Source organism: Mandrillus leucophaeus, unplaced genomic scaffold, assembly GCF_000951045.1.
Source record: "Mandrillus leucophaeus isolate KB7577 unplaced genomic scaffold, Mleu.le_1.0 Scaffold214, whole genome shotgun sequence".
Classification (NCBI taxonomy): Eukaryota; Metazoa; Chordata; class Mammalia; order Primates; family Cercopithecidae; genus Mandrillus; species Mandrillus leucophaeus.
In genome coordinates, this window is record NW_012102188.1 from 2,677,244 (window position 1) to 2,696,143 (window position 18,900).

The window sequence follows — 18,900 nt, forward strand, 5'->3', positions numbered from 1 at the left end:
GCTTCAGCTGGGTTGGAAACTTGAAATATTTGATCCTCACCCAACACAGCTCCATATTTACAAGGAGAGCAGGTCAGGCAATCACGCAGATCCAGGGGCCTCAGGTCATTTAATCACCCTGAAAACACTGACTCGGAGGCCGCTCCTAGAGATTTATTCATCTCTCCCCTCAGCTGGCTGACTCCCCTTCCCTCGGCCCAGAGTCCCTGGAATGGGGTGACAGCCTGCCAGGGAAGCGCTGTGGCCCTTGGCCTTGGGACTGCACCAGGGTCTGCGCCCCTGGGCTGTGCATGGCTGGCCTCTACCTCCTGGCCGGCTTCCCCTTGCCTGCCACACTACTTTGCTCATCCAGGCACCAAAGAAGAGACAGAGTGTGTTCCAGCAACCTCCAACCTCACCTCCTAATACCCTCCCCTCAGCCACACTGGCCTCCTGGCCACTGCCAGTACGACTGGCTCCTGGTCACTTCAGAGGCACAGTGCCAGCACCCCTGCCCACAGACCTCACCTCCCTCAGAGCTGCAAGGCGGGACCCTCAGGTGCCTGGAAGGCTCAGATACCACCTTCTAGAGACCTGCCTACTGCCTTCACGGTGCTGCCTGCCCTCTGCAGCCTCAGCCTCCCCTGCTCCTGCTCTAGCTCCAGCTTTCTTTTGCCCGCAAGGTGCTTAGCTCCTCACAGTTGTGTAATTTACATGTTCACTGGAGGCTGATTGTTCATTGCCTGTCCCCACTGCAATGGAGCTCCATGAGGTAGGGACATGGCTGCTTAATTCACGGATAACCCCCGCAATGGTGCCTGGCATGTAGAAGGTGCTCTGTACATTTTTTGAATAAAAGAGTGAGTCTCTGAGAAAAAAGAACCCCAGCCACGTCACTTCCGATTTCACAGAATGGAACCACTGGAGAAGAAAAACTGTAGTGTGAGAAAGCAAGGCAAAGCTCAGGTCATGATACTGGCTGGTGAAGAGTGTGCTCATCTCTGGTAGGATTTACCCTTATTTTCACCCACCCGGGGTGCTCCCACCCTGAGCTGGCTAGGACTACTCGTTAGTGATGCCAAAGTAGCCCACACCTTCTTTGAAGTCAGGCTGACAGATGAAGGCTGTTTACGAAAGCACCAACCATGCTCCCTGCTTTTCCCTTTCCTCTCCTCTTTAAACCTTTGGTGTGTTTCAGTCCCATTACAGCTGCCCCAAGGACTGAGTCCTCACTCAGTTCACTGTATGTCCCTAGTATCTGTAGGTGCTTTATAAATGATAGGGGAATGAATAAATGACCTATTGCATCACCAGCTTTGTCCTTTCCTTATTTTCAGGGGTATTGCTTCCCATTTCAGGGATGAAATGGAACTCCCACAACTCCAGGCCAACCCCCGTCTCCACTTCCCCACACCCCTCCCTTCCAGTCACAAGGACTCTGGGTCCCACCAGGTCAACGCCTTCACCCACATCCTTGATACCTTCGCTGGCTCATCCCTTCTCTCCTATATTTAGCCTCTTTATTAGCTTTTCCCCCATAATTTATTAACCAGTTGTCTCTCCCATTTAATAAATAATATTCCTTCTATACTTTGTCCTCTTTTAGCTAGTACCTCCTTTTCCCATTTTTCTTTACATTTAATATTTTTGAAATAGTGCGTACACTGGCTCTTTCTTGTATTTTTATTCATTTCTATGTAAGTAATCTGTATCTGCCCTCTGGCAGCTTTTATAGTATTTTCTTTATCCTTTGATGCCTGAAGTTTAAGTTCAGCATGTTTAGACTTGGATTTTTGGTTAGTTTTCCTACTCAGCACTCTTTGTCCTTTCTGTGTGAGAACCTGAGCCCCTCTTCAATTTTGGAGAATTCTCAGGGACTACTCCTTTAAATCTTCTCTCTGTCGCACCTCTTCTGTTTTCTGGTTATGAAAATCCTGTTAGAAGTAGTTTGGAGCTCCTCAATCTATCCTCCATGTTTATACATCTCCTTCATATTTTTCGTCTCTGCTCTGTATTCCGGATAAATTCCTTTGTATGGTTTTTCAATTTCACTAATTCTACTTTCAATTGTGTCTACAGTTTATGCTACCTACAGAGGTTTTGTATTTAAACATATATTTTTCCTCTCCAAAATTTCAAATTGGTTCTTTTTCACATCCAGTTGTTTCTGATTCATAGCCATCCACCTATTTTTTCATAGCTTCCTGTTTTTATTTTTTTGTGTATGTTATTCCTTCTTTTCCTCTTAGATCTTAAACATACTGATTGCAAAGATGCTCTCAGATTTCTCCCGTATTTTCCTCCCATCTCTTGAGTTTATTGGCTAACTTATGTGTGAGTTTCCCTTTTGTGCTTTGAAATCTTAGTGTGCCAGCTCACCCTGAGCTTGCAGCTTTTTGTCTACTTTTCTGGGTCTGGCAGTTCTGTTGTTAGTGCTGCTTGGCCTCTGGGACCCTCCCTCAGAACTAGGTTTAATGGGCTTCTGGGAGTTCTGGTCCTGCAGGGAGGGTGTTGAGCTAGTCCTAGTCCTCAGGACAGAGCCATCTTCAGCACCATGACCAGTGTTGGGGGCTCTCTCTTCTCTCTTTCACACCCCAGGTGGAGGCTTAGTATGGCCCATCCCCTGGAAAATGATGGAGCTGTTAGAACTGGCACACCTGGCTCTGGTCCCCTGATTCTCACAGGGCCTTCCTGTCCATATTCTCCTGCAGGAGTTGAAAGTCAGCCAACAAGGCCTGCTTTTTATCCTAGAGCCAGTAGGTCAGTGCTTCAACACTTGGCTATTGTGTGTTCCATTTTACATAGATCATAGAGTTGACTTTTTAAATATTAAAAACAAACATCTTTACAATAAAATCACATAAACTTAATTATAGTAGTTTTATAAGAAGTCTCTAAAATCAGTGTTAGCCCTCCCACGTTCACTGTTCTTTTTCATTTCATTCAGCTCAAAATGCTTTATAACACCCCTTTTGATTTGTTCTTTAAAATATGGGTTATTTTGAAGTATGTTATTTAGTTTTCAAATATTTGAGCATATCAAATATGTTATTATTTGTATTACTGATTTCTAATTCAATGCCACTGTGGTCAGGGAATGTAGTTTCCATGACTTGAATCCCTTTAAATGTGCTGAAACTTAAAAATATCATGGCCCAGTATATAATCTATTTCAGTAAATGTTCCGTGTGCACTTGAAAAGAAGATGCATTTTGCTGTTGTTGGGTAGAATGTTCCACAAATGTCAACTAAGTCAAGTTGATTATACTGTTGTTCTAATGTTTTAAATTTTTACCATTTTATGTCTAACTGTTCTATCAAATATTGAGAGAGAGATGAAAGTCTCTGACCATAATTGTAGATTTGTTTATTTCTCCTTGTACCTTTATCCATAATTGCTTATGTATTTTGAGGTTCTGTTACTTGGTGTATAAATATTTAGAACTGTTATGTCCTTTTAATGAACTGACCCCTTTATTGTTACGAAATTGCCTTTTTATCTCTAATAATATAATTGTTATAAATTCTGCTCTGATTAAGATAACCACTCCAGCTTTCTTTTGATTAATATTAGTGTGGTATAATCTATTCTCATTATTGGCAGATTCTGTATTTGCAAATTCTTCTACTAGTGAAAAATGATTTGTAACCCCCAAGTCATTATCTGTGGTGCTTTCAGTTATTTTCAGACATTCATGGAATGGCAAAAAATTTGAGTTGCCTGACACCCATATTCCCAGCTGAGGTTGAACAAGGCGACATTCTGCCTTTTTGTTTCAGCATCACACAGAGGTGACAGGAGGATAGATCCGATAGGTGGCAACACAGTACAGTGCAGGAAGTTTTGGCTCTGAGGCCAGTTGGACAGTATTTGAATCCCAGCTCTGGCACCTGTTAATAGAGCAGCCACAGGTCAGCCACTTAATCCTTCTGAACCTCATTTTCTCTTTTGTCAAATAAATAAAATAGAATCTACCAGAACAAGATGATAATTTATGTGAGATATGTGTACACACCCATGCACGCACGCCACACACAATTTCACCTAGAAACAATAGTTAAGTATTCACAAATTCAGTGTTCAGGATAATTTTACAGAATGTAACTACTGTGAATAATGTGTATAACTTGTTCCATCCCTTCACTTTTAGCTTATTTGTGTCTTTAGACTTGAAGTATTAAAGTATGTTTCCTATTCACAGCATACCATTGGTTTTTTGTTTCTTTCTAGTAATATGTGAAAATCTCTGCATTATATTTAGGGTTATTTAGACCATTTACATTTAGTATGATTACCTACATGATTTATGTTTAAACCTACCATCCTACTATATGTTTTCTCGTTGACCCATGTATTCATTGTTTCTTTTCCCTTCTGTTAATGCTTTCTTTTGGATTGATAGGATGTTTTCATGATTCCTTTTTATTCCCTTTTAGCTTATTTGCTGTAACTCTTTGTTTCATATTTAGTGACTGCTTACATCTTTACTTTATTATAGACATTTACAAATAATTTTATAACATAAAGATTCTTACAGTAGTATACCAAACTTCCACTTCTCCCTTCCCAAACTTTGTTTTTGTTTATTGTACATTTTACTTTTGAGTTTTAAATCCCAAACTAGATTGTTTTGACTTTTGTTTAAACAGTCAATTATATTTTAACGATATTCAAATAATAAGAAAACATCTCATATATTTATCTACGTAGTTACCATTTCCAATGCTTTTCATTCCTTTGTATAGATCTTCATTTTTACCTAGTATCATTTGCCTTCTTTCTAAATAATTTTATTTTTACATTTCTAATAGTGTGGATTTATTAGTGACAAAATCTTGTAGTTCTACTATTTCTGAATAATTTTTTATTTTGCTTTTTTTGAAAGATATTTTTGCTTGGAGTAGATTGACAGGTATATTATTTTCAGTACTTTTTTTGGTTATTCTACCGTCGTCTCACTTGAACTGTTCTTGACATCATCCTTATCCTTATCTTTTTTTCTATTTCATGTAATGTATCCTTTTTCTTCCAGCTATTTTCAGTGTTTTGTCAGAGATTTTGAACAATTTGGTTGTGATTTGCTTTGTTATAATTTTCTTCATGTTTCTTGTGCTTGGTGTTCACCAACTGTCTTTGAACCGTGTTTGTGGTTTTCATCAAATTTGGAACAATTTTGGTCATTATTTCTTCAAATCATTTTTCTGTCCTACCTCTCTCCTCTACATTGGAGGTTCCAATTACACATATATTAGGCCACTTAAAGTTGTCCCATTGCTCACTGATTCTGTTCATTTTTCAAAATTGTCTTTTATCTCTGTGTTTCACTTTCCATGGCTTCTATTATTATGTCTTCAAGTTTACTAATATTTTTTCTTCAGCAATGTTTAATTTGCCATTAATTCCATCTAGTATATTCTTGATCTCACATACTGTAGTTTTTACTTCTAGAAGTTTGATTTCGGTGTCTTATGTCTCTACTTAACTTTCTGAGTATGTGAAAGGCAACTGTAATATCATTTTTAAATGTCTTTGCAACATCTACGTCAATTTGGGGTCAGTTTTGACTGATTGACGGATCCCTTCATTATAAGTCATATTTTCTTGCTCCTTTGCATGCCTCATAATTTTTTATTGAACATGAGACATTGTGATTTTTATGTTGTTGAGAGCTGGATTTTTTTTTTTTTTGTATTCCTATAAATATTCTTAAGCTTTGTTCTGGGACAAAATTAAATTAATCAGAAAGAGCTTGACTCTTGAGTGTTGCTTTTGAGCTCTGTTGGGTGAAACTGGAACAGTGCTCAGTCTGAAGAGAACATTCCCCACTACAGAGGCAAGGTCCTGTGTAGATTACTCAATGCTTGGTGATTTCTGCAATTTTTCCAGTCTGGCTGGTGGGAACAGGCACTATTTCCAGCTGGTGTGTATTCTGGGCACTGTGAGCACTAATCCTTTCTTTGATTCTTTTCCTGGCTTTGGGCATGTTTCTCATGTTCATATGCAGATTAGTTGTCGGCTGAAGATCTGAGGGCATGCTCTGCAGCCTCTCTGTGCTGCTCTCTCCTCTCCGATCACTGCCCTGGAAGCTCCAGACCTCTCTGTCACAGACTCTAATCTCCAGGTCCTCACTGCAGAGAGCCTGTGGGGCTCCTCCACCTGGTTACCTGCTTCCCTTTGCCAGTGCCTACAACGTCTCTCGTGAATCAGTCCTTGGTTGTCTGGTATCTTGAAAACTGTTGTTTTATATATTTGGCTTTTTAAATTTGTTTCATGTGGGAGGGTAACTCCCGTCCTCATCACTTCAGATTGGCCATAAGCAGAAGTCTAGCTCAATCTTTTAAACACAAAAATATGACTATGTCTATTATTCAACACCCTTTAATGGGCCCCACTGCCCTTAGGATAAACATCTAAATTCCTGACATGGTCTAGAAGAACCTCCATGCTCTGTCCTGCTTAGCTTTTCAGCTTCACTGCGGGTCTTTCTTTGCTCCTGCACCCTATCCATATTCCAGTGTCCAGGGGCCCCTGGCTTTGGCAGGCCAGGAGCTCCCCATGCTTCCCCTTCCTGAGTGCTTCCCACACTCTCCTACTGTTGCATGCTGAGCTCTACCCACTTTTCAGATTTAAAGGACAGTGTGCCTCTGCAGGGAACTGTCATCTACACACTGGACTTCTCCTTCTTCCATACCTTTGCTTTAGTCATGTCACAGCTAAATAAAGTTTCCCAAAACAAAGAGTTACGCTCTTCCTCATTGCCAGGTCGTTGCTCATGCTGGTTCCTCTGCTCAGAATCTCTTTTCTGTTTTGTCTCAGACACTTCCTATTTGTCCTTTAAGATTCAAGGCATTATCACCTCCTCTTGAAAACTTTCCATATGCCTTACCCCTAATCCTCCTCCTATTTTCCTCCCCAGTTGGAATGAATTCCCTCCTTCATGCTTTCCTAATACCTAAGCAGGCCTCCTTTGCTGCGCTTTACCAAACCCACCACAGAACTTTGTTTTCTAGTCATTCTCTCTAACTGGGGTGGAAATGGGGCTTGTCTGGTTCTCCTCCATTTCCAGACCCCTGCAGGGTGCCTTGCCTGTATCTAGCTCCTTCTCAGTGCTTCTTTGCTGATGAATTCATGGCTCTGCTGGGCTTTTGCTCCTACTAAGCATAGACAGGAGTGTGCAAGGAACACTGGCACTTTACAGGGGGTGCTCTGCCCTTGGGAAAGGAGTTACATTAATCAAGCAGAACAAATCATATTGGATGCTATGACCAATGCAATTAAGCCTTTGTCAAACTGCCTGACTTTGGCTCGAGATGAGAACATTGATGAAATGCCTCCCACCCGCCAGGGTTGGGGTCTGCTGAAATGGGCAATTACTGCGGGGAACAATCCATTACTTGGACTGTCAACAGTGTTTTTTCTCTCTCTAAATGCAGAATGAAGTGGAAAATGCCGCGGGAACTCAGTGGCATTTAATTTACTGATATGGCTCGGTAGGAGCCATTCTTTAACCTGGCTGTGACAGCAATAGCGTGGGGACAAGTGCTGGGCTGGGATGCATGGGGGAGCCGTTTAACCATCCCGTGCCTTGCTCTCCCCGTGTGTAACATTAAACTGATGGAAGAGAATGCTCATGGCACCCTCGTGGTTACTATGGTGATGGAGGACTGAGACACAATGTTGCACGGCCCCACAGCCTTGCCAATTTCTTTTGATACTGCTTGTTATTCCACAGAGGGAGAAGTGACTGGCAGGACTCCATTTCTTCTTTGAATTGGGAACGTTTCTAGCAAGGCTTGGTGTGGAAAGACCATTATACTGGCTATTCTGGGCAGACAACTCAGGGTCACTGCACTGGGATGCTGACTCACCGTGATGAGTAAGGCCACTCACCCTTTCTAGTGCTGGTGCATGTGGAAACATTTGTACAGCACGCCCGGCTGATTGGATGAGATGTTTAAAACCAGAAGGGACCTGGCCTGGGACTTTTGCTCCCCTGGTCCTGCCTGGGTGCTCCAGGGGCCAAACAGATAAGCATATTGGCTGCCTCTGACCAGTCAGGGAGCACGACTTCAGATCACCAGATCACTTGCCAACTGCAATGACTGTATCCCCAGCTAGAGGCTACCAGAAAACACAGATCCACGTAACCCATGCTGAAGGATGGCTGATCAGAAGGTCATGGGTTGCAGGGTGCGCTTGGGCACCCGGTAATATTGCTGCAGATTCTTTCCCAGGGCCCTGGAGCCAGGGTTGCGAAAACAAAGCATCATTCTTGGCTAATTTAAGTAAAAAAGATACTAGTAGAGACTTACAGAATCTCTGCGATGGCAGAGTAGGTCTTGAAGGCTCTGACACCAGGGTAGTGCTCAGACCACCCATGAATCTTTCCTAGTGCTAAATTACCCACTGCTTGACAGGTAAACCACCAGCACTGGGCACCTGAAGTCCACCTGCACCCACTGATGGTGCCAGACACCAGGCACCCAAAGTCCACCTGAACCCAGTGATGACGCTGGGCACTGGGTACCTGAAGTCCACCCTGCACCCACTTGGGTGGGCAAGTAGATGACAGACATTTACCCCTTGTCCCATCAGCTAAGCCAAAGAAGGAAATATGGCCTCTGCTGTGCTAAGTGTTGTCTCCTCTTTCCACACTTGAGAAGCTGCTTCTTTCTGGACACTTCGAATGGGTCATTGTGTTGGTTGGTTGAAGAAATAGTACATTTTATTGCTTCCATGAATTTACATTATTTTTGCCCTTTAAGCCTCACTGTGAGAAAAAGAGATGATTTCTGAGGACAGAGTTGGGGTGGGAAGAGATATTCTGTGTTACGCCCTCCTGTCCCAGGGTACTCAGCATCATGCCAGCGTCACTGGCTCCACCGTGGTGGAAGATGCCGTGGCATGGGCTCCCAGATCAGCCTGCGAATCCAGCATCAGCTGTTCTTATTAGCTCAACACTAAGCCACCAACCAAGATGTGCTTACCTTCTTTATGCCCTTAAGGTCCACCCCATAATTTCTTTTCATCTCACAACATCCCGGGGCCAAACTGGTTTTCCTTAACTTTCTCCAGCTGCCATGAAGGCGAAGGATCAACAGCTGTCATTCCTCCTGCCTCAGAGCACTTCAGAAAGGGAAGAGTCTGGACCCGAGTGTACCCCAGCCCTGTCTTGTGAGATGCCGCCTAGCTGGGAAGCCCTGCAGGGCGGCAGATGGAAGACCCATGTGGCTGGCTCGCAGTCATTCACAGGGGAGGCATCTGAAAGTGCCGGTGTTAATCTTATTAGCCCACGAGGCCCTCTTGCCACAATGAAATGTGTAAATATTTGTAAATTAACTTCAGCTGCCCGGATGGGTAACATGATAAGGCAAGTGAACTTCCCAGAGATCAGACGTTCATGAGCATGACAAGCACATACCACCAGCCGCACATGCACTGCTGGAGCCTTGGGCCAAGATGTGTCTCACAAGCATGTCCCAGGAAGCCCCACTGTTGATGCCCTGCAGGGTGAGGCCCCTGTGAGTCTGGGAATGTACCTGTTGAAATGGTGCTCCGGGCTTGGCTGGCCACTGGCTGGGCTGAGTGCCGCAGACAGCTGCCTGTTGGGGGCGAGGCTGTGGGGTGCTGGGCGTGGGCCTGGGGAGTGGTGATGGGCAGGGCAGGCCTGGTGGCGGTGGCCAGGCTGCTCAGACTCCCACTGCCTGGGTGCATGGTTGTGGTTATTCCTTTGGCCAGTGGAGACCCTCCGACCACATTATTCCGGGGCGGCCCTGCCCCTCCTGCAGGCACCCTGTGGAGAGAAAGCAGAAGGAATTCTGATGAGAGGCTCAGAGGTAATGGCGCCATGTGGGCCTCTGGCAGAGCCTCGCTCTGACCTGCTGGCTCTGAGAGATGAAGGCCAACTCTTCTGGGGACAAAGTCCTAAAACAGTGCTCATCACTGGCAGAAGGGCCCCCTTTACAAGAACTTCATGGGCTGCAAACTGTCAGTGTGAAATATTTAACAAACAGCAACGCCACCCTGAGAAACAGAGGAATGAGCCGAATCAAATCTTTTATACCAGAGCTACTGCCTCAGTTTGTTCTTACAAACAGCTGTGTGTCTCCAGATACACCCAGAAAGAACAGATGACTCAGTCATGTCCCGCGAGGCCTTGACGCATCCAGCACGTTGGGGAAAGGATGGCAAGGATGCTGGCCCCCTCTGGGCACGACTGCCACCTCGCACCTGCTGGCTGCTGGGAAAGGGCACACACAGCACGACGTCCTTCTGAATGTCTGGGAGCTTGCAGTTCCATACCAGAAATAGATGGCCTTTCACTCCGAAGTTTCCAGATGAAATCAGCTCCCACAAGAGGAACACAGCCACTCTGGAAATTGGGCTTTTCACGCTTTCCCTCTGTGTATTTGTACTTAACCCATGTCCTGGAGGTAGCGATGTGAAATAAGGCAGAGTTAGGGGCTTGGAAGCTTCTGTGGATTCAGTTTCAGGGGACTTAAATGTCTTCCATTTGTCCAAGAGCTGGGTAAATTCCCGTTTCCGTCCCTTCAGGATCTTATTCCAAGACACACCAAAAGCCACAGGTGGGAGAACAGGCTGCCTGCCCCTGTCTACTGGGCCTGGTCCAGCCATCTCCCTGTGGCTGGTACCACTGGGCATGACCTCTAGCAGGGAAGCTCCCGGCAACACAGAGTGAGGGCTTTCCGCACAGCAGCTGAGAGGAGAGGGGCCTCTTGGAAAAGGACTCACTTGCTAAGGGAACCTGGGTGGTGTCCTCCTTCCCCAGCCCTCAGAGCTGTGCTGAACTTCACCCCAGCAATCAAGCTTGTTAGCAGGTCAGCCAAAACCATGAATTTAAAAATCCCATTTTCCATCCATCGAGCTCACTTTTCCCCGAGGAAATCATTTTTAAACACTAAAGTGGGCTCACAAATGAGTCACTAATTTGCAAGGTGATATTGACAAGTCTGAACACAACAGACAGACACACATCTGCCTCTCATGACAGCAGAAAACCCTCTCCCTCTGCCCTCATGGCAGGATGGCAGAGATACCCTGGGCTAGTCCTACTTCCTTAGTGCGTGCCGTCATGGAAAGAGCCACACACCGGCTCCCGCACCAGGTTTTTAAATGAACTCAGAATGCTCAACTCTGGGCACTATACTCGCAGCCCCGAGAGCCCACCAGCACTCCAGGGCCTCCCAGCACGATGAGGGCAAGCACAGCTGGTGGATCCAGGTCTATGCAGGAAGGGGTAGGCCTTCGCCCGCCCTCCAATCACTGCCAGATAAGGCATCGCCTTCTGCTGGGTGGCTTTGGCAATTGTCCTGAACCCAGTAGGGATCAAGAAAGTTATAAGTCCTGGGGGCACAGCCTTGGAGGGAGACAGCTGTCTTCCACTTCCGGGGATAAAGACCAAGGCCAGATTTCCTGTTTTGTGCTAAGCTATGGACTGCAGTGAGGGACCCATGGCCTCTAACATACTGACCTGGGGGCAGCCCACCCGGGGGCGGTTCGTTCTGTAAGGAACCAGAGAGGACACTCAATGACCTCCTAACACTGCAGTTACCGGGGCTCGATCTGGAGTGGCTTTTGCTTGATGTTTATTCCTGGCTCTGCCATTCTTTGGAAAACACACACCAAGAGGGCTTGAGGAGAGTGAGCAACCATGAGGTGCACAGCAGAGGTGGAGGGAGGGGCCCGGGCCCCGCTACGAGCTCCAGTGTCAGGAGCTGGAGGATCTTCCCATAACAAACTCCCTGGCAGCAGGAGAAGACAGTTCTTGAGGAGACATTTTGATCAGAACAACTAGATTTCATGTATTGATTCGATCAGCATTTATTGAGCACCTCGTATATGAACATGGTATGCAAGAAGCCAGGGAAACAAAGCTGGAGATGGCTACTGTGGCGCAGGGGCTGGCCTGTGAGGGGGGATCCTGCATGCCTGTAGATGACCTTAACAGGCAGAACTTGTCAGTGGGCTGCTTGGGATGACAAGGTGGGTAGAGCTGTCCAACCCAACTATGGCACAGGCAAGGATGAAGGCCTCCAGGCAAGGCTTCATATAGCAAGTGGACTTAGGACCCAGCTCTTGAAGGATATTCAGTGATTTAATTCAGAAGCAGGAAGAGGGTGGAAGGCATTCCAGTATTGTGGGGGTGAGGGCCGCCTAAGAGAGCTCCCCGTGGTGACGCTGACTGATGCACGTCAGGAGTTGCCCGGCCAGGTGGTGGAGGGCCCCAGTGCCACGCAAAGAAGCTGGACTTAAACCGCAGGCTTTACATCTCTGAAGGTCTGTGGAAGTTCTCAGGTAAAGATAAAGGAAGAATCAGAGGAGAGAAACTGGAAACTGGGAAGCCGATGGCCTCCCTCAGAAGCTGCCGCTGTAACCTGCTGCGTGGAGGAAGAACCGCCTCCTCATACAAGAGTAGGGCGTGTGACAGAGTGATGCCCCCCAGCAGGGCGGGCGAGCCCGGAGGTGTGGACACCTGCCATCTCAGGCTGCGCCTTCCTGGAGAGTTCCAGCTGGTCAGGGAGTCCCCTAATCTAGAGGGGTGACCTGTGCTTTCCTGCAAGGGCTATCTGATGACACGACAGGTGAGCCCAACTCCAGGTCAAGCGCTTCAAGCACAGGCCGGTTGCCGGCTGAGAGACACAACCCGTAGCTACTGGCGTGGGAAATCCAGACCAGAGACCTTCGGGGCTGCGCACGCTGGGCAAGTCACCCCACACCACTGACGAAGCCCCAGAAGGCTGTGGGCAGCTCACCCCCTAAGCAGCCACCCCTCTGACCAGGTGGCTGGGTTTGAGGGGGTGCATTTCCTGAAGCCTCGCTGCAGTTTGCTTCTCAAGCTTTTCCCTGCTGAGCATCACCTGAGCAAAGGATTTCTAACTGCCCCTTTAGCCCTGTGCCTGCAGACCTTTCAGGCTTTGGGCAACTCCATCAATCCCTAGGCCCTTTCTGGGCACCTCGAGAGAGGCCCTGGCTGAAGATTGCCTTGGGAACTAGACCTGTTCATATCAACACCACATGTGTCCCGAGAACACTCTGCAAGTAGGAATCAGCCCAGTAATCAATGCAGGGTCTACGGGTTATTTAATTGTTTCCACTGTAGCCCTGTTCCAAAGACAGGAGAAACCCAAGGCCACATCTTTCACTTGTGTGTGTGTGCTGCAGTGTCAACACAGGGCCATGCCCAGTGAGGCTGACTGATGTCACCAAGCTGTGGACCCTCATCTCAGTGAAAAATTCCCAGACAACCCCCTTGTCTCTTCAGTGACGCTAAAATTACGTATTCTATTTTATAAAAGCAGTAGAACAAAGAACTTATTAAACACTGACAACACAAAGAAAAAACAATCTATTACCACGATGCGACCACTCAACAACTGTTAACCTTTGGGAATATATCATTTTTCCTTGGCATATATGTATATAATGTTTTACATATCACACATCTATATGTGATGACACACAAGCATACATACTGCACACACAAACACACATACTGCATACACACATGCTGTACCTACATTATGCACACGTGCACATAAATTGTGCTTACAGTATGCATACGCACAGGCATGCACACTGCACATACACTGCACACATGTACAAATACCATACACGCAAGCACACAGAAGCGTGCACACACTCTGCACATGCATACACACTGAATATTACTGTATATATGTGCACACACTGTCCTCACATAAACACACACTCACACTTGAGACCTCACTCTGGTGACTTTCCTGTCCCTGCTCCTCCTGTTCCCGTTCTTCTCCCCTTGGTGGCCAATGTCTGCTGAGGACAGTCAAGGAGTTGAGTGCAAACCCAGCTCAGAAGGTGAAATGCGGGTCTGGGGACACCAGCGGGGGCTGAACCCTGGGCGCTGGAGGCCTTGCTGCCTTCTGGGCCCGGCTTATAGAGTAGCCTCCGTCAGTAACAACAGCGCTAAGGCATGTAGGTCCTTGCCCTCTCCTTGCCCAGGCTGCCACCACCATGCCCTCACCTGGAAACGGGTGTCACGTAGTTTCCGGGGAACACCCCAGAGACCCCGGTCCTCAGGGACGCCCCCTTGAACCAGCCATCCTGACACTTCTCGAGGACCCGGTACATCTCTCCCTTGTGCAGCTCCAGCTCGTCACTCTTCTGGGGCTTGTAGGCATAGAGCGCCAGGTACCTGCGGGCAAAGCATGGGGCCAGTGTCAGTGGGAGCCCTCCTGGGGAACAGGGGACTGGCCGGCATTCCTGGGGGGAGGTTGTCTTTGGAGGAGCCCAACCTAAAAAGACCCACAAGTCTCTATGGGGGCTCTGCAGTTTACAGAGGCCCCACACACCCTCCCCGGCTCACTCCTCACAACGAACCCACGAGGCAGGGGAGGGAGGGCGCCTGCAGGGAGCTGCCTGCAGGGAAGGGGTGTGCCTGTCACCCACAGCCTTAGGAGGATTCCACCTGTCCATCTGACAAGATGGGAAGGCAGCTCAGTAAGGCACAGTGACCCCAAAGCCCTCGAGGACTTCTGAACTGCATCCCAGGGCCAAGTCTTTGGACTTTCCGGTGGTTTCCTCTTCTTCACACTGTCTAAAGTCTGATGCTCTGAGCAAGGGAAACCTTAAGGAAAACTGAGGGTGAGCTAAGCTAGTCTTGGGCTGGGTTTTCCTCACTTAATCTAACCTGGACTGGTTTTCCTGCCTGGCTTATCCAATCAACCAGAGCTGGAAGAGACCTCAGAGGCCCTTTTTAAGGGAAAGGTGGTTAAGTTAGAAAACTGTGGTTGCAGACTTCCTTGCAGTAATTGTGCCATGATTAATTATTTGACCTTTTTTTTTTCTGAGACAGTATCTCACCCTGTCACCTAGGCTGGAGTGCAGTGGTGCAAACATAGCTCACTGCAGCCTCAACCGCCTGGGCTCCAGTGATCCTCCCACCTCAGCCTCCCAAGTAGCTGGGACCACAGGTGTGTGCCACCGTGCTGGCTAAGTTTTTTATTTTTTGTAAAGATGGGGTCCCCCTATGTTGCCCAGACTGGTCTTGAGCTCCTAGTCTCAAGCAATCCTCCCATTTCAGCCTCCCCAAAACGCTGGGATTACCCCGGCCTTAATTTTAAGTCTTATTTGCAAACAAGAAAAGATTAAATTTAATGGTGAAAATCCTGGCTTAGGGTTTAGATGCTGTGCCTCCAACTCAGCCCACGGGCCAAGCTACTCTCATAAAATATTTAACTATACCCTCTATCTTTTCCTTATAAGGACTGGATAATACTTACAAAAGTGCTCTGCTACTTTTGGGATTTGGGGAAGGTTGGTTTTGAACGGATGGAGAGAACCGATCAGATTATTTTTATTTGCTCACAAGATTCAGCCACGGAAGCTGGTGGAGGCCTCAGTTCAGTAAGAGACCAAAGATGAATGTTAATGAAGAGTCATCTGGGGGATCTCACACCAGTGCAGGCTGCTGGGTGGGGATGTTGACCCTCTCCAGTGGCTTGTGTACACAGTATGTCTCTGGGGATGTGAGGGAAGCTCACAGAACCCCCACTGCACCCTCCTGATGCTGGAGGAAAGTTCTACAGTGAAAACAGAAACAGAATGCAGCTCACGAGGGCTCAAGCAGGAAAAAAGGAGGACCAGTGTGGAATATTCTAGAACAGCATGAGAACCTTGTAGAGATTAAAAGTTTCTTGGCCTTAACATGAAATCTGCCACCCTTTTCGAACATCCTAATCCTACATAGCAAGGCCCTCTGCCCTCATTCAATGACCTTGGCTATTTCCTTTGTTTACAGGTGTCCCTCATGCCCTCCCCCTAGGGACATCCTGTGGGCTTCAACTGTGGCCGGCATCTTTGTTTCTTTCCCTGTTTGAAATGGTGAACACTGACAGTGAAGTTAGGACCAACTCTGGGCTTCAGGAGGATACACAAAGCCATCAGGAGAGGAAATCCACCTGTCCCCCAACTGTGTTCACAGTTTCAATGCTATGTCCAGGTGACAAATGGAGAGAACCCAGGGTGTGATTCTGTTCTGATCACCATAGAGGAAATACACTAAGGGAAAAGTCCAGTGAAAATGACAAACAACTGCAGCCAACATGTGCCTATGTACTGTGCAGAGAAGCTGGAGGGGAGGAGAGGAGAATGGGGAGGGATGGAGAAGGAGAGGGGATAAGAGAGATGGAGTAGGGGGGAGGTAGGAGGAGGGGGAGGAAGGAGGAGGAGATGAGGAGGGGATGGGAGAGGATGGGGAGAGGATAGAGGAGGAAAGAGAAGGGGAGGGGGGAGGAGGAAAGAGAAGGGGAGCGGAGGGGAGAGTGGCTTCCACACAGCCTGGGCTGAGGCAAAGGAAGGCAGACGAGGAGAGGAAGAGTGCAGAGACGGCTTGGATCTCTGGAAGGCTTGTGAATCAGTAACAATGATGCACAAAGTGATGTGCCTGCTCTCAAAGAAATACAGTTGAGTGTAAATCCTGCTTAAGTTAGCCTCATCTGTTGCTTTATGGTGTCAGAACAGTTTGCTTCAGTGGCCACACGCAGAATGTGCAGCCAGGCTGGCTCCTGGCCAGGGGCGGGTGGTATGCCACTCAGGCCGCACCAGCAGCTCCTTTTAGTTGGTTCTGGGGTCCGGGGCTGCCTTTGCTCTGGAGTGGGGGATTTATCAGCTGCCAAGGCAGGCTCAGAACACGCCCAAGCTGCCGACCACAGCTTATGGACTCCTCTCCCTCCTGCTCCTGGGCTGGGCTGGTAGGCAAGGTGCAGAGCTGGGGGCTCAGTGGCCTGTGTTCCGTGGAGGCCTTATTCCATGGATTGGCTGTGGCTACACGCCGACTGGGGCTGGGCCACTTCTCCCTCCAGACCAATGCTCCCGCACAGCATGGAGCTCGGTGACCTGGGAGCACGGAACCCCTCGCAGGGCTACGCCTGCTCAGGAGGCCCTGTGCAACATGCTTCCTCCCCAGGGCTGTCTGCGGCCTTCTTGCAGAGGTTTCACGGCTGCGGACACAAAAGCTCGAGGGGATGGAGCTTCTGTCCATGGTCACGCATGTTCAGGGGTAGGGCCAGGGCTGGGCTGCTGGAGCTGTCGGTGCGGTCTGGGGCACAGCTGGGGCAGGGCTTGGGCAAGGTGAGAGCGGCAGTCGCACTGAGGTGTGACTCGGGGAGGCTGGGGTCCTGAATGGGGTATGCCGACCCCTCGCTCCAAGCACAGGCCCGGTGTGGCCCACCCGTAGGGAGATGCTGCCCTGACGTGCACCACGGCACTAGTGCACTTGGCCTCTTTGTCTTATTTTAAGTTTGTTCTGTCGATGAGTAATCCTTCACTCTGGTCTCTATTTAAAGTTCAGCCTCTAGGTGCAGGTTGCTGGGGGAAGCGGAATGTAAATAAGCCTGGCTTCACTTTGGAAAATCTCTTCTCAGCGTACCTTTTTTTCCTCTGGGCACCTCGTAGGGGACACCAAAAGCAGATGGATGTGCTGGCTCTGGTTTCTGGCATGCGGCTCGTATTGGGGGGGCCCTGGCCCAGGCGGGGGTCACCTGCATCTGCTGTCCTCCCTGAGGTACTCAAGAGGAGGCCTTGGAAGGACCACACTGAAGAGCAATTTGTGCTGAGACCGGCCCTTCCCAACCTGCCTCCCTCCCACCTCTCAGGGTCTCTGCCGCTGCCCCCTGCAGCCACAGTGGCATCGCCTGTTACCCTGTTTCCCACCAACGTCTGTGAGTTGTGTCCTGTCAGGACTGCCAGTCCAGAGTCTCCTGGCTGAGCTGGACAGCGTCCCCTGCACTCAGTGGCGAGCTAGTCCTCATAGACACATGCACCTGGGCCTGGCATGCAGGGAGAACCGGGTGGCACCTGTAGGTAGCAGGGGTCACATCATCCTAGCTCCTGGGCCCAACTCTCACCTTCCATTTGCTTCAAAACACCTTGGCAGCTCAACACAGGCCCTGCGGAGTGCTCAGGGCATCTCCATAACACTCAAGACCACCCCACATGCTCAGACATCACCTCTGCAGATTCTCACAGGTTGGTACTTCAAGTACTTATTTAAGGCAATCATGGGATTTCAGGATCAGAGAGCCTTCCTCACCACTGCCTGGTAGCGTATATAGGGCTTTCATGCCAATTAGAAAAAGCACCTCTTGAGGACAGGTTGCTGAGGACAAGTACAGCCTCCTCCAGGCATGGTGTGCAGTCAGGCATGGGGGCTAGGGGCTCACTGCACCTGGGACAGTGCACAGACAGGATAGGCTGGCGGCTGGGCCGACTCGGCTGACCCAGCTGGGCATGACATGTGTCTGCTTTCACGTGCAGCCTGTTGAAACTAACAGCACAGCCTTCGCTTACCCATACCACTTCCTTATTTCTATAGCAAGATCTTCACTTGCTGCTAATTGTCTGCAGATTTCTCTTCTGCTCTAATCAGAGTAAACCGAAGTATTTTAGTGCCTCCGCTAATTTCATCCCCTTTCTCCTCTAGATGGTGGCTTGCTCATGCTTCTTCTAAAATAAGTAAACAATTCCCAGTTCTCCTACCAGAAGTCCCACTTCTGCTCTTCTCCCAGGGCCATGCTGGCTCGAGTTAGGGAGGTGTGTGCTTCCTCCTCACCTCTTCCATCCAGGTGCAGCACCCACTCTGCAGGGAAGACCCACAGCAGGAGTGCTGTCAGGGGCTGCACTGGAGGCCAGGAGGCTGGGGAGGGCTGGGTAAGTCCTGCGGAAGGGCTGAAGCAGGCTCAGGAGCTCAGAGGCGACCAGGAACTGCAGGCAGGGCGAGGATGAGTGCAGATGCTCAGAGGAGCGTGCGGGACACCTATTTGTATACAATGGGCTACTGTATAGTATAAACATACTATGCGATAGCATTATGTCTAAAAAAATGTAAATACCTTAATTAAGAAATATTTTATTTGGCCGGGCGC

General features: G+C 48.3%; 1 protein-coding gene across 1 annotated transcript in view; it reads right to left on the minus strand.

The window, feature by feature from the left end:
• The window catches only part of SH3RF3 (SH3 domain containing ring finger 3), a gene marked incomplete at its 5' end in the record, with an annotated part of 156,937 nt that overhangs the window by 57,800 nt on the left and 80,237 nt on the right, over nucleotides 1-18,900 (minus strand). The window contains 2 exons of the mRNA XM_011980555.1: nucleotides 9,520-9,773; nucleotides 14,001-14,171. Of these exons, the coding sequence (XP_011835945.1) occupies nucleotides 9,520-9,773; nucleotides 14,001-14,171 (425 nt within the window). The remainder of the gene's footprint in view (nucleotides 1-9,519; nucleotides 9,774-14,000; nucleotides 14,172-18,900) is intronic.